Source organism: Podarcis erhardii, assembly GCF_964252035.2.
Source record: "Podarcis erhardii genome assembly, chromosome: 9".
Lineage (NCBI taxonomy): Eukaryota > Metazoa > Chordata > Lepidosauria > Squamata > Lacertidae > Podarcis > Podarcis erhardii.
This window is the reverse complement of record NC_138512.1, coordinates 34,933,575-34,949,929: the sequence shown is the minus strand read 5'-3', so window position 1 is coordinate 34,949,929 and position 16,355 is coordinate 34,933,575. Positions and strand designations below refer to the sequence as shown.

At 40.1% G+C, this 16,355-nt stretch overlaps 1 protein-coding gene across 3 annotated transcripts in view; it reads right to left on the bottom strand.

Annotated features, from left to right (window-relative positions):
- Nucleotides 1–15,045, bottom strand: part of SH3RF1 (SH3 domain containing ring finger 1) — a 49,809-nt gene extending 34,764 nt beyond the window's left edge. Inside the window, exons 1-2 of one of the 3 annotated variants that reach the window (XM_081875291.1) lie at nt 14,885–15,045; nt 10,866–11,347 (exon numbers count right to left, since the gene is read on the bottom strand). In XM_081875291.1, coding sequence (XP_081731417.1) covers nt 10,866–11,246 — 381 coding nt within the window. In that variant the 5' untranslated portion in view covers nt 11,247–11,347; nt 14,885–15,045. Of the gene's footprint in view, nt 1–10,865; nt 11,348–13,782; nt 14,313–14,884 lie in introns of those variants that run through there. The other 2 variants (XM_081875292.1, XM_081875290.1) reach the window with 2 other exon arrangements.
- Nucleotides 15,046–16,355: the final 1,310 nt, after the last annotated feature.

The window sequence follows — 16,355 nt, the reverse complement described above, 5'->3', positions numbered from 1 at the left end:
AAGTCCAGAGCAGTACCTATTTATCTACTTGTACTTTGACATGCTTTCGAATTGCTAGGTGGGCAGGAGCTGGGACTGAACAACAGGAGCTCACCCCGTCGCGGGGATTTGAACCACCGACCTTCTGATCGGCAAGCCCTAGGCTCTGTGGTTTAGACCACAGCCCCACCCGCGTCCCTATAGTTAATTATATATATATATATAATTAAATACACAATAAATAGACCTAATAGATTTAATTTTAAAACAAATTTAATACACAAACATATGAATGTGATTTCATTAACAACACATGACACAAAGAATAAATATTTAAGGCTTTAATATGATTTTTTTTCTTGAATGTTGCTGAGGGCTACCAAAAAGAGGTTGTGTGGGCCACATGTGACTTGCAGGTTGTGTGCTCCAGCTCTTATCTAAATTCTTCTGGGTATGCAGTGAGATATGCTGCTTTGAGAAAGCTTTAAATCAGAGGTGAGAAGAAGTAGATCAGAATCTACTGAAAGATCTCTCTAAGCAGATTCAGCAAAGATTTCTGACTACCATTTGTGATTAGCAAGAACTTCTAACTTCTTGCAAAATGACATGCACACATCTCAATTATAATGTAATAACCTGAGAGGGCAGGTTGTGGAAGGATTCTGAGCTCAGTTGAGTTCTGGTACTGAAAACAAACATTACATACTGCCTGCACATTAACATTTGAAAGATCAGTGAATGGGAAATCAAGTCTCCATTGGCAAATGTAACTGAGCTGCCATTAGTTATAAAGATGAAATATGCAACAAATTATAGCTTCTTCTGATCACTTGATATAAAAGCTTGGTTTACATTTCAAAACCACCCATTACATGGCTTTAAAGATAGAAATTGTATGCATTCCCTTTTTAAATTTAGAAGTGACTTGAGTAGTTTTTGTTGTCTTTTAAGGGAAATTTATTAAGTGACAATAAAGGACCTTTTTTCTTTTTTCAGAACACAAGCAAATTTTTTCTCACTGGCCTTTACTATTCTACAGACAATAACTGCTACTGTCCAGAGTTGAAATGACCTTTGCACCTCCACCTACTTTGTTTCCTTTTGGAATGCCATTCATCCTTTTGAAACACAATTCAACTAATTATTGCCTTATTTTTTCCTCCTGCATTTTTCTACTTTTCAGGAAGTGGGTATCACTGTACAAGCAAATGAGGTTTCATCTTCTTCTGGCAGGACAATCAAGGACAAATATGTACTAGTGTTAGATGTCATACATTGCTGCCTGCAGTATCTGCAGGGTGGGGCAAGAGTACCAACTAGTCAGTATTTGACTTGCCCAACTAGGAAAACTACTCTGTGTATTTTGCTAATACACTTGTGAAAACTTCTAAACAGCACTTACACCACATGTACAGAATCAATTCTATATATACACAAGAGATGGTATCCAACAATTTCTGTCTACTAATGGAAGGGAGAAAAGCCAAACCTAGAGAATATAACCCCTGACCAATTAATAGATACTTATACTTGTTTTAAAAGTTTTACTAATTTTATCTGTGTTTTAAGGCTAAATATTTTAATGTATACTTGCTTTAATGGGTTTGCAAATGTTATATATTTTATTGAGTTTTATTATGTATTACAGAGCTTTTTGATTCAGCTGTTTTAAATATAAACTCGTATGTAGTCTATAACAACTAAAGCTGTTGGTTAAGGCAGCCCCCTTAGGGTTTTAGACTTTGGAGAAAAGCTGCTGCCTTGGGAGATGCCAGAATGCAAAATTTGGTAATGAAAAGATAATGTGTGATAGTCAATATGGTAAAAAATGTTTCTTAATTAGCCCAAATGTTGCTGTTCCACCTGCAAGCAAAATCTATTAGGCTTCATCATAATCCAAATTAAACAATTAAAACTATCATGTAAAGGGAATATTTAATTTAACAACCTGCTCATTCATGACTGTAATATTTCTGAAAAACTATAAGAGGCTCTGTAAAAAAATCTTTTCATATCCAAAAAAGAGAATTTAAGTTAGCTCTTAATGGCAATTTTATTGGCACACAAATGGTTTGGTAAATTTTTGAATTACATACAATGCACACAAAAAAGGGTATACAGATCATGGATTTCTTTGCCTGTGCAGCTTGAAGTTATGGTTAATTTATATATGCTTTTTTCCTACTAAAGTCAGATTTCATTTTCTAGACAGTTACAAGTTAAGGAATGGACAGCAGATAAAGCTAAAGACTTGCTATAGAGCTATTTCCTCCATGGAATTTTTAAAAAAACTTTATTAAGTTAAATGCTATAAATGTCTACAGAGACATCTTTAAAACAGGGCAATCTTTACAGTATCTAAAAAAAAATTCTGTAACAATCTGTCTGGCTGTATGAATCAATGATGTCCTGAATATACCTTCTAATCTCTGCCCTCACTATTTAATTTTCTGTCATCAGTGCATGAAGATATGCAGTCAAAAGAAAATAAGATATGCAGAAGCTGAACAACAGGTTCGCAGTGATGCACATGTGCACAGTCTCACATGCTTTGAACACATGCAAAATTGTTGTGTGTATGTAAACTTTTTTTAAAAAATGCTCTGTTAATGTAAGTGCAAATAAAAGCCATCACTAGTATATCCATATTGCAGTGGGGAAGTATTGCTTGAGAAAGTTGGGTCACATCACCTCCACAAAGTAGCCCTGTGTAGTCCAGTTGCATTCCAGTTCCTTGGTAGATTTTTTATTTTTACTTTTTTAAAGGGGGCTGTTGATTGTAGAAGCAATGTAAAATACAATGCCTCTTTCACTGAATGAAGAATTGCCAGTCTAAGATCAATTTATGAAAGAGCTAAAGTAATATAACTTATGAAACCTGGAGTTCTTTGAATGGTTTAGGGTTGGACTGGAGAAAGATCAGGGATCTTGACTTTTAGCAGCTCTGTGACAGGGAGAAATAAGTTTGAGCATTTTCTAATATAGAAATACAATTATGGAAAAAGCTTCACCTCCTAACATTCTGTCTATCAAACAACTTACTTGTGTGTGATTAATTGGGAGATTTGTTTTTGTACCTTCTACTTCATCTGCAAAAGAATATATAAATTTGCAAATCACCCAAGGCATAGGCAAATTTTATGCAAATTTGTACCTCTTTTGTGAATGGTAGAGAGGGCCCAATAGACATATTGTACCAGGCCCAGAAAATCCCAGCATATCAGAAAATCATAGACTCAGTATGCACCAGCCACGAGTCTTTAGTAGCATATTATTCACCAGGGAGGTCCCAGAGTTAGCTGAAAAGCATTGAAGTGTATGGAGTGATTATTCAATTATCAGCAAGTGAAGTTACTGCTTTTCTGAACCACACTAGTGTTTTCATAATACCCCTTTCCTCAACCCAAATAACATAACTGTCCTTTTTTTTATAAAGAAAAAACAACAACAAAACTGTAATGACAACCATGGACTGAAGTTTAGAAACGTAGCAGATAAGAAATACTGAAGACACCCAGTACTTGAATGACCAAATAGAGCCTAGATCTTTGAAATTGTCTGTCTAGCTCAGGCATTCTCAAACTTGGCCCTCTAGATGTTTTGGGACTACAACTCCCATCATCCCTAGCTAACAGGACCAGTGGTCAGGGATGATGGGAATTGTAATCCCAAAACAGCTGGAGGGCCGAGTTTGGGGATGCCTGGTCTAGCTAGACAAAGCAAGTCATTTATCTAAACTTCCCACTATAGGAGTTACATTAATTTCCAAAGATTTAATATTAATTATTTGTGCAGTGCTTATACAATAAAAGTATTCTCACAAATATATAAAAATCTAGAAACCTACTTTCAATTCATTTTACTTGTTTAAATTTAAATATGCATTAGACATGCTCTTCCTTCTAATTCTCTGGAGAGCAAAGAGATTTGTTGCCAATTTATAAAGATATTAGAACAGGCTCATGCTCCTACACAAAATAAAGGAGCTTTGTCTTAAAGACTACCAAATGCATTATGGCCACAGCGCAGAGTATGTTGGGCAAGCTTTACACCAGCCTGGAATCCTTATGAGGAAGAGCTGCTCCCTAGCAGGTACTGCTATAGGTGAGAGACTACCAGAATGAACTGGGGCGGGGGGGGAGCTTCTCCACTTGCCTTGCCCCCTGCCCACAGGACCTTATAAGGTGAAGATGCTGCTTACGTATTATTGTCTTCTCTAAACGTTTTTGCAGGCTATGCTTTTTGGCAGGAGCACATCACTTGAATGCATTTTAAATCTCATTTTCCTGGTAATGACAAGATACAGAATAAATAGAACCTATACTGTTCAGACATGGACTCAAAGAGAAGCCAATGCTATTGTGGCATTGCTACAGAGAGTGTCCCAATTAAAATACAGTATTATCAAATCTGGTTTCAACTTAACTTGCAATATCTGTTCCTGTTGGTAACATAATCAAATACTGCACATTCAAAAACTGGCCTTACTGGTAACATCTCATACTTGATGTGGGCAACAATATTAAAATGGGCTAAACATAGTATTTCTTGAGCAAAAATTTAAAAACAAGCATTTTACAGATTACTTAATTTTTTATTCCATCATGCTCTGGCTTTTCCAAATACAACCATCTACTCTTTACCCAACTTTTCTTTAATGTGTTTTTCTAAAACTGCTTGAAAAGTTGAGAGAACTAGACAGTTGTAAATAAAAACACTTTAGTACAATACTCTACTAATAAAACCTCATGCAAGATTATCAGTCTTCTTTTATTCAACTAAGTGACTAATCCTTTTAAAAGTAGTATTCACTGTTTAAAGAGGTCTTCAGAAGAGCTGTATATCTCATTTATGATTCACAAAATTATAAATTTGGCTACTATCCTTTAAAAAGCTGCTGCTGCTATACAAGTATTATTTAAAGGCTTGGTTTAAGGAACTATGTGAAACAGAAAGTGCAGGGAGTGTCTCATATATATCCTCACTAGAATGAGCTCACCTGGAAGAAACCAAGAGAACAGAACAAAGTTTATTTCCTTGAAAAGAACATATTAAGCTCTGGGAAACTGTTTCAGTACTCTAAGTACTTCAGCAAGATGCAATCAGCTTAAAACTTTTCATGTTTGGAATTAGAGAACTCGCACAAAAAGATTCTCTCTACAGTAAGAGAATACCTACATTTCCAGTAATGAATATGGCAACATATATTTCCTAATAGATTACAATAGCCTCCTTTCTGCTTCTGTCTGACTAGTAAACTACTCAAGCTTTTTGCAAGCCCAAGGAAAACAATAGTTACTAATTTAGGATACTGTATAAGTTAGTAACTATTGTTTCCCTTGGCTAACTATTGTTTCATCCTGATTCCAGGATCAGATGTTACTTTACTCTGTATTAATCTTCCCTGGAAAGCTGTATAAAACACAGAGATGTGACTCTAAATACACCTATAGCAAGAATTCCACTGAGTTCAATAGGGTTTATTCTCTGATAAGTATTCTTAGGACTGTAGCCTTAATTTTGTAAAAATTGGTATGATATGTTTTCAGGTCAACCATGTTAAAGACTGATGTACTAATCTCCCCCAAACAGCCATTATTCTGTTTCCTGTGGCCTATCTCTTCATTGGCTTAGAAAAGCAAAAAGAGCACAGATGAGTCTCTACACAAAGAGAAAGAAGTAGTCTTTTGGCAGTCTCAGCTCAAATTAAGCCCTGAAGCTCTAAGTCTAAACTACAATAGAAGGTTTCATGATCATTATGTCATTCATGGGTGATCCACAGCACTGAGAAAATGCTGTTTAGCCTGCAGTATAGAAACTATTGATAACATAGTGAAAACCTATTTCAAATCAATCCCATTATAGTATTTCTAGTCAACCATTCCAGTTAAGAAATAAATCACAGCTTTTTTAATGAACATTACTAATACTTCAGCACTTCTTTTCAAGTTGCCATCTTTTTTAGGTTTAAAAAGAGGTTTAGTTTTAGGATTGTATTCTATTTGCACAATCCTATGCATGTTTACACTGAAGTAAATCCCACTGATTTCAGAGGTTTACTTGCACATAAGTTGGTTTCTGATGGATAATATTAAGCTAATCAGAACTTACAGCTTTTTAAAATTACAGCTTTTTAAAAAACTCATCCATTCATACCTCGGGATAAATATGCTTCAGGATAAGTATTTTCAGGCTGCGCTCCGCAGCGACCAGGAAGTAACGGAGCCCGTTACTTCCGGGTTTCGCTGCTCGTGCATGTGCAGACGGTCAAAATGACGTCACGCGCCTGCGCGGAAGCAGCAAAATGTGACCTGTGCAGACGTGTCTTACGTTCTATTCAAGATGCGAATGGGGCTCCGGAATGGATCCCGTTCACATCCCGAGGTACCACTGTACTAAAATCTATGTATTTAGACTACATAAATAATGGACTCAGGCAGAAAAAAATGGTAAAATATCTTCCATAAAAAGCTTATCAGTCCACTCATGGGTCCTTGACATCTGCAGGACCTTCCACAATCATACAAAGCTCCTGCTCAAACTTCTTCACAGAATTGGATGTTGAGAACAGTTATATATGATACATTATGTAAAGGCAGTGTGGAACATCTTGATGTTGTAGCAGCATCAAGGATGCACTGGAGCACACAGAGGGTTCAAGAACCAGGGAGTTATATATCTAGCTAACATGTACATACATAAAGCTAAAATTCCAATTTTAAAAATCTAGGTAGATTATTGAATACATTGATCCAATTAGTACAGGGTTTTTCTCCCACAAAACAAGATCATTAAGGTTTATATACTGCTGACAAACGATTCAACAAGACTGAATCTGTAACTGCAGTTAATGACAGAAGCAACAAACAAAGCTACTCTGCATTATGTGGCTTTTCTGTGGTTATGTATGCCAATACACAAAAACTCAAATACAGAACCCATTACAACAAAGTTAAAAGATTACCACAAAGCCACATAGCACAATTTGAAAAGCCAGAAATTCTATCACAAGACATTAATAAATCATAAAAAGAAGTCACAACATCTTCTAAAAAGGGCACTTAATGGTTTAGTATTTCCTTAGAGTATAAAGCAGATTGTATGATTCAATAGCACTCATCTAAATTCATTTAATTCAACATAACAGCAGCTGTCACTAGTTTTCCCTGTAGCTGATTTCCAAAGTCTCAGAAATCTTATGCTCAGTGAAAAAGACTACTGAAATTCTAACACCCAGTGTTTGGAGGGTCAAAGTGGTTGACAGTGAGCTATGGTGGAAGTGTAATAGATCAGTGGTAGAGCATCTGCTTTGTAAGCAGAAGGTCCCAGATTCAGTCTCCAGGTAGGGATGGGAGATACATGCTTTCCAGCTCATCATCAGGAGAAAGAAATAGCTTCCCAGTGGTATCCATTTGTCAACAAAAATATATCATTTCCTTGAACTTTGAGGGTGGAAGGGTCTCTTGCTTTCAGCAGACAGATCATGACCCTCCCATAGTCAAAGGAATATAGGAAGCTGCCTTTATGCCACATTAGACCATGGTCCATCTAGCTGAGTATTGTCTACAATGACTGGCTCCACAGGATTTAAACCAAGCTTCTTTCCTAGTTCTATCTGATGCCAGGAATTGAATCAGGAACCTTCTGCAAGCAAGCCATGAGTTCTGCTGAGCTACAGCCCTTCTGAACATACAAAGAGTTGAGGAACAAAGAAAGACTTGGCCCATCTCACAAGAGACTAGGACATGCTCAGCAAAAAAAATTTAGCATGGCTTCAAGTGCTTTTAAGAGCCAGTGTGAGGTAAGTGAACAAGTCTGCCCTACCCTAAGGAAAGGAATCACTCTCTCTTTGTGCCATGTTTTAGAAGCATTCAGAAATAACCAGAGATGTTATAGCCTAGTACAAGATATTTATTCCCTTCTTCCCCTAGTCCTCTTGATGAGTAGGGTGATTCACTCATGCCATACTGGGTGTTACAGCACACAGAAGGTGCAAGAAACCTCCCACCATTTCAAAATGTGCCCTACCCCTATTAAAGTTGAATTCATGACACTCTGATAAGGGATCAGCTTCACCCCATGCCAGTTGCAGAGACAGAGTGTCTTCTGTGCCCCCATCCAGTCAAGTGTGGGGCAACCCCCCACTCTGTTCTGCATGAGAAACCTTTTATTGGGGGGGGGGGGATGGCGGCTTGAAGCTGGCTAGGAAACCATGTGTTGGCTACCAAGGACAGACACATTGTTAAATAATCTCAGTCTGTTCATTTGTTAATATTATCTCAACCCACTGTTGCTACTTTTTCTTGCAGTCCTAATTCAGGAGTCGCCAACATGGTGTCCACAGGCACCATGACAACTGCAAAAACTAACAAAAACCTTCACTTGAACCACAGGCTCGCTGAGTTTCCTTTTTTTAAAAAAAAAGAAAAGAAAAAGAAGGTCTCTAGCCCTCCTAGAAACAAAGTTATAAAACAAAAGAAATTGCTTAAAACATACCCTTCTAAGCAATTTCCATTAAATGAACCATCCTAGATGCTCCTGCCTGTCATTGTTTGTAGCCAATGAGTGAAATCAGAAAAAAACATTTTTGAAAAACGGATTAAAACTTCAGGAAACATACAAAATGTTATGAAAGTACACTATGTGCTGGCATATCACATGTATGATCAGGATAAGGCTCAAAGAAATAGCACACTGTCTGTGCATAGATGTCTTGGGAGCAATGTGCCTGTTAAAATTCAATCTCACTTTTGAAAAAAGATAAATTATGTTAGCCTTCATACTTGTGGAGACAAGCCTGAAAATGTGTGCACACATGTCTATATGTTTAAAAGACTCAAACAAAGAGAGCAGATAAGAACCTTCCACTTGATTTATCCGCAATTTCTGAACTTGGCTGGTAAGTTCACATATTTTTAGAAAAGGCTGATTCCCACCCCCCACAAAATATCAAATGTAGTGAAAAGTACAATGAAAAGGGGTTTGCAGAACAGTACATAACTACCAGCTTTGGTCTGGCATATTCTATTATTGTGAAATAGATAAAAGGTATCTGCACTTATAGATCATAGAAGACCACACCCCTCTATCAGCAATTGGTTGCATATCTATAGGGAGTCCATCTCAACTAGTAATTTGGCTATAGGATATTCTCATGTTTGTTCTGAATATCATAAAGTCAAGTAACAAAATGAAAAATACTTTAAACGCTTAGATGCCTTAAGGCCTCTGTTCTCTCCCTGCACTACTTGAACTATTACTCTGTCTAAATACAATGCATTCTTCAGAACTGATGAAGCACTTAATCACTGCACAACGAACGCAAACCATACCCAGAGGCTCTCTATGTGCAAGCATCACTGGATAAGAAATAAAGACTTTTAGAAAATCTGATCTGACCTGCCACTGGGCTAAAGCAAAATTAGGTGAATCATCTTATAAAATTGTATTTCCAATTACAGGTTCAAGGTTGAATTGTAATAAATCCAACTCCTAAGGTTGGTAGCTAACACATTCAACAACATAAATAAATACCAAGAAAACAAGTGAAAAGACAGAAGCCTTTAAAAATGCTTACAACTTTATTTGGCAACACTAGGGAAGATTCTGAAAACCTCTAAATCCAGAAAATTATTACCAGAGAACATGAAGAAGCAAATACTCATAACTCAGATTGTAAATAACTGAAAACTTGAAAGCCTTAAATGGGAAAATGTAGACAACCCTTTATAAAAGGAGCTTCTAAGACATCGTATTGATCACCATCAATTTCCAATGTTTTTGCAAATGTGTCACCAGCCTCTTGTAAGGAGGGTCAGCAGCTACCTTTCCTCTCAGTTTTGAAACTGAAGAAGTTGGTTGCACAATTATCTCTTCTCCTCCCCAGCTCCAGCATCAGGAGGAAGGCTAGGGGTTGTTTGGATACTGTTTGGTCAAGACACCTGGAGAACTTTAACTTTGTAGGGCAAAAATTGCAAGCCTACCATCAACCCTTTCTTCCTTCAGAAGAAACTAGGCAGCTCAGCAGAGACAGTGCAGTGCTTCCTCTGAGCAATGCGCAAGCTGACATACACCCCACCTCTCCTTTCTGCAGGATGGTGAGGCCTTTCCTTAGCACTGCTCAGCAGATACACCTGAAGTGTCTCAGCTACACAGGTCAAATAAACAAGGAATGGGGAGGTGGAAGAAACCCATCAACTTCAATTTCTGGACTAGTCAGAAAGATCGGACAAAAACTGCAGAATCTTGATCATAACTAATCAACAAAGTATAGTATTAGGAATTGATGTCAGATGTAATTAGTATGCAAATTTTACACTTTCAATTCAATCTTATTCTTAACCCTGTTCAACAGATGAAATCAAGTTTAGGACTATAGCCTAAAAATAAGTTTGTTCACTTTCTCCCTCTCTCACACACACACTCACAAATTACAAGGCTGGAAGGTTTCCAGAGAGGTTTCTAGTCCATATCTGTCACTAATAACAGCATTAATTATAGTCATTCACATTGAATAATTCTAGAAGACTTTAAAAGCACTCTCAAGGGACAAAGTACTTTCTCATTTGTTTGGTGATAGAAGGCAGACATGAGAGATAATAGGCAGGAGAAAGATTCCAGTGGTATAAAAAATTCCGTCTCTTCATCTTCTTCAGCAACAGTGAGGAATGGACTAATAGGCTGGGTTTTCCAACTAAACCATTTGCATGATCTTTTGTTGACTCATCACATTTCTATGAGTCTTATGTTGAGATTCCTACACTGCAGGGGGTTGGACTGGATGACCCTTGGGGTCCCTAATTATCTTTTATTGTTAAAGCAAATCAACAGCTATCACCAAAATGAATATGTGTGTCTCTTGCATGTATTACATATTGGACACTTACCCTAACAGGAGGACTCCGTGCTTGTACTCTCTGCTGCTGGTTACTTTGAGAACTCTGCAGGTCTTTTGGAATGCAGTTAGCAACAGTGCTAGTCTGGACCCTTAATGAATTTGTGCAACTCACCACACCACCAGGTTTCCGGGGCCTCTGCTTGATGCCATCCAGTAGTCGAACCAGCAAAATATTACTGGGAAGTTCATCAACACTGCAGTCTACTAACGTCCTGCATTCTGGACATCGAAGCTCGTTTCTGGAGCTCACAATGCCCAACAGACACCGCTTACAAAATGTATGTTGACAAGGCAATACTTTTGCAGAAGCATCAAGGCGTTCTAAGCAGACAGGACACTCCAACAAATCCAGTAAGGCTGACTCATCCATCTTTTATCTAGTTCACCAAGGAATAAGCTTTTGCAAAATTCATATCCTTTCTGAACATGTTAGGGAACTCATGTTATATCCATGCCTCTTCACTCTTCTCTCTGAAATTGTTTGCAAAGAAAGAAAAAGAACAAATATTAATAATAATGGGAAATGGAGGAAGGATGTTTCAATACCAGAAATCTTGCTTTGAACTTGTGTTCTTACAAACCAGTAACATTAAAAACCATGAAACATTTCTCTAAACAAGGATCACTTAGAAGTATTTGTGTTCAATGTGAAAACTAGCCCCCCCCTTGATATGTTAAGAAACACGTGGGTCAGGAATAGAAGGCTGGTTTTTAAATATTAGCTGGTCTCACCAAAGTAGTTTCTATAACAATGAAATATATTGATTTCCACACGTGAGTCTAAAGCAGGAGCGGGAAACCAGTGGCCCTCCAGGTGTTGCTGAGGTACAACTCCTGTCATCCTGACCACTGGCAAGGGTAGCTGGAGTCTAACAGTATCTGGAGGCTGGGTTCCTCATCCCTTATCTAAAGAGACAATCTTATTAGTAAACTACTTAACTGGGGATAAATTGTTCTCTGTTTATTGCCTGTCAGTGGTGAAATTCAATAATACAGTGGTACCTCTGGTTACGTAATTAATTCTTTCCAGAGGTCCATTCTTAACCTGAAACTGTTCTTAACCTGAAGCACCACTTTAGCTAATAGGGCCTCCCACTGCTGCTGCGCCGCCGCTGCGTGATTTCTGTTCTCATCCTGCAGCAAATTCCTTAACCTGAGGTATTATTTCTGGGTTAGCAGAGTCTGTAACCTGAAGCATATGTAACCTGAGGTACCACTGTAATAACAACCAATATCTGAGTATCACTAAACTTGGTACCTTTGTTTACACAACATGTGTAGTCCACTGTATACACTACTGCAGTAATTCTTTAACCCTCTGCACATTTTCATGCTACTTCATTCATTCTACAAATTTTTCTTTCCTTGATAGATCAAATATATACAAGAAACCTATAGATACATTAAAAACTGCATAGCTTTAACTTTAGCATTGGTTGAAATCTAACTTAATTAGGAGATATGTCTTTGAAATAAATACCTTGATAACCAAAGTTTAGAACAAAAACAGAAAGGGTCCGATTATTATTTTTTTATAAATGTAACTATCGGATCACAATTATTTGTTAAAATCCAAATGTCACAGTAAAAAGACACAAAGGACAGGGACAGAAAATGGTGCAACTAGTTCACATGTCTTTAAGTTTCTAAGGCTTGTGTTTCACAAATTGAACCCCATCCCCAGCAAATCACTCTTGAAAATTAGAGAACTTTTAAAAACAGATTGCAGTATGGTTGAGTGTCTGGTATTCAAAATCAAAAGTCTCATTGGGTGCATCTAAAGTAGCTCTTTGGATCACAGCCAGCAGGATCTTTTAAGATCTCAAGTTCTTGAAAACACCCATTGTCATCAAACTTTGAAACTGCTTAGGAAAAGGAAGGGGGAATAACTACATCAAATGGAATGCTGCATGTATTTGTCAGCCATGCATTGGCCATACATCCAACTACAGCAGCTATCAAAAATCCAACAAGAAGAGCAAATGAAGTACTGTATTTAAATAATTTAATTTTTGCAGCAGTCTGGTGAAAAATGAAGAAGAAAATTATTCTCATAAGCAAGACTACCCTTTTAAGAAACAAACAATTAATGACTATTACACTGGCTTATTATTACATAAGCATTTTCATAGGTAGAGATTTGGGAATAAGCATGCTTAAGACGATTTGAGTAAACAGCAAGTAGCAGGAAGGTACTAATATAGGATAATTGTAAGGCATAGCAAACAGACAGAAATCAAGAAGACGCCTACTAGGAGGTTTGATTATGAACGTGAGACTTCCTTAAAAGTTCACTTCAGGGGCAGATTAAAAAGACACGAGGAGAAAGCCCAAACAGCTTGTTCCCAAGGCGCACAAGGAAAAGGATTTTGTAAGGCAGAAAGAAATAATAACCAAGCCGAACTTGACAGACAGAGCGCCTTCCTTTTGAGATCCGGAGAGCTGTAAATTAAACATTATGGCTTCCAGTACGTGCATAGGATACGTTATAGGAGACGCAACACCTCGACACACAAGGCAGGCGGAGAAGCCCATCTACAAACACACAAACGCAAAAAAGCGGGGGAGAGGTGGTGGGGGGGAAGTGTGTAAAGGCTCTCCCTGGTCTTGGGAAAACATGCATTAAAAACACACACAAGGCACCGGCTTCCCATAACCATAACCGGGAGACCGCTGGAGGGCGAGGGCGGTCTCTATGGAGATTTAACTGGCGGCGGTGTCTCGTTACCAAAGGTGGACAAACAGCGGACTCGCACACAGCCCTCTCCTCACAAGAGAGAGGAGGCGCGGAGGGAGGAAGGGAAGGCTCCGTCTCCCGAGAACGTCTTAACCCGGCCCCCCCGGCCCCGGGAAGGCAGCCGGGGACAAGGGGCGCTCCCTCCCCTTCCCACCCCCGTTAAACTCACCATCTCCGCGGTGGCCGTTGGAGAGAGAGGAGGGAAAGAAAGCAAAGGAGCCCGCCCGCCTTCCTCCCGCCCCCCCTTCCCCCTCAGCCTTCGCTTTCGCGCCTCTTTGTTCCCGTGAGGAGAAGCCGCCGCGTTCCGTCTCTCTCTCTCTCTCTCTCTCTCAGTCTCGCAACGCGGCACAGCTCTTTTCTACGCTTCTCCTCCTCCTCCTCTTTTTCGCCGCCTCCCCGCCCCGAAAGGGGTCTGACGCGAGAAGCCGCCCCGCCTTGAGGAAGGAGCCAAGCCTCCGAGGTGGGGAGCGAGGAGTCTCTGGGCGCGCAAGCGAGCGAGGGAAACCGCCTGCCTCCCTGGCTCTTCCTGGAACTCCTGCCTCCCTGGGCGGGCGGAGCTCCGGGTGCGTGTCTGCCCCGCTCCCTCCCCGTCTCCCTGAGGGGAATTGTGTGGGGGAGAGAGAAAGAGAGCGCAGCCCTTCTGAGGAGCTCCCTCCCTCCCTCGCCAACCGCCGCTCCCTCCCCGCGGAACATCCCCGCTCCCGCCCGCCCATAAGGACCCTCTCTCTCTCCCGCCTCAAGCCTGCCTGGATCCAGCCCCAGCCGCCCGCCCACTCTTTTCCCTCAGGCAACCCTCTCTCCCGCCAACCTCCGCAGAGTCCCTTCAGGGGACAATCTCAACCCGCCGCCGCCGCCGCCTCCTTTTTTGGCTGCTTCACCCTCCACGCCGCAGGCAGGGCAAGGAGGTGAACCAGTCGGGCAAGCTGACGCGGGTCGGGTCGGGGAGAGAGGGCTGGAAGTCAACGCCGGCGAAGCGCACACCTCCCTTCCCTCAGACTCACGGTGCTTGGCGGTGGCTGTTGCCCGCCCTTTTCTTTCAGTCAAAAAAAAAGAAAGGGAGAGATACGGTTCATTACGAACGAAATAAGGCCGAGGAGGTGGTCATAATAAAGTGGGGTGGGGGGATGTATGCAGCTGTAGCAGGAGAAGTCACTTCATAATGTAATAATAAATAAGTGCAGCGAAAGGACCATTGGTCCCATCCGAGTGGCTCGCAGGAATGGTGACCTTTCTGCCACCCCCAACCCGGGAAATACTTCATAATCTCTGACCATCTCTTCCTGGAATTGCCCATGCGGTTCCATACTGCAAAGACTTGACTCCAGGGCAGGAGTGGTTCTGCTCTGGTTATCTCAGCCCATCATCTACTGCTGCGTCAAGCAAGGACTTGCACGTCTGAACGAAAGCAATTGAAGATTTAGCACTGCAGCCAGTGCTCCCCCTCTCCCAGGCAGGACACTGCTTTGACTTGAAAGCAGCTCTGGATTTAGGGTAGTACGGGTGGTCCCCCGCCCCCTGCACAGGGTGCCATGCTCTGAGTGGGGTGCAAAATGGAGAAGATCCGTTTGGGGTGCCAGATTTTGGCCTCGCACAGGGCACCTTATTACGAAAGATTACCAAATTGAAAGGCACCAAGGGATGAGATATGGGTAAATGCTTTCAGGTGTAGATCTGCCTTGAGGTGAGGGGTGGTAGAGGGGCCAGAGCCTTGCCTAAGGTCAGCTGAGTGTGACTGAGCCCCCCACCCATCAAGTTAAAAAAGACTATTGTAGTCAAAGTTAAGTGAGAGGTAAGCACAGCCCAACTCTTCTCCCACAGTTCTAATTATCTGAGTCTTCAAATGGCTGCATAGGGCATAGTGTTTCTACCATTCTTCAGTATTCATTATTTCATCTCATTAATTCATAAATTGTACCAAACATAATGTTTCAGTATGGTGATTTGAAGTACACTCACAAAACACCATACTCATTCATATAATCAAACTCTTTTTGAGACTTATATGAATGAGTATGGTGTTTTGTGAGTGTACTTCAAATCACCATACTGAAACATTATGTTTGGTACAATTTATGAATTAATGGGTGAAGAGCAGATTTGGTTCTGGAAGCAAGGTTTGCTAGGCAGAAGGCTGAATATGCAGGCCTTCGATATAGATTTCTCAGAAATTCCACCTACCGGTATTTCATGTGCAAAACTCCTAAATTCACATACAAACTAATGGGGTCTGAACTGGTAGTGACTGATGAGGAAAGAAATATTGGAGTCACTGTGGACAGCTCAATTAAGACATAGACGAAATGTGTCAGGCTGTTGTCAAAGACCAACATACAGTAGTAACAACTAGGAAAAGGTAAAAAAACAAACCTGACAATTTTGTAATTGCTTTATACAAGTCTATGATGTGACCACACCTGGTATACTGCATACATGGAAAGGCACAGCAAAGGTCAACAAAAAGGATCTAAAAGTTGGAGTAACTCCCCTATGAGGAAAGTTTACAATGTTTGGGATGTTTCAATGAGAAAAAAGGGATTAAAGGAGCATGTGATAGAAGTGTAGAATTTGTATAGTGTGGATAGAAAGAGGTTTTTCCCTTCTACCATATTACTAGAACTCATATAGTCGAAGATTCAGTCAAACAATAGGAATTGCTCTTCAAAGCTGAAATTCTCTACCACACTATGTTGTAATAGGTATTAGCTTAAATCTCTCTAAGGGATTAGACAATTCATGGAAGAT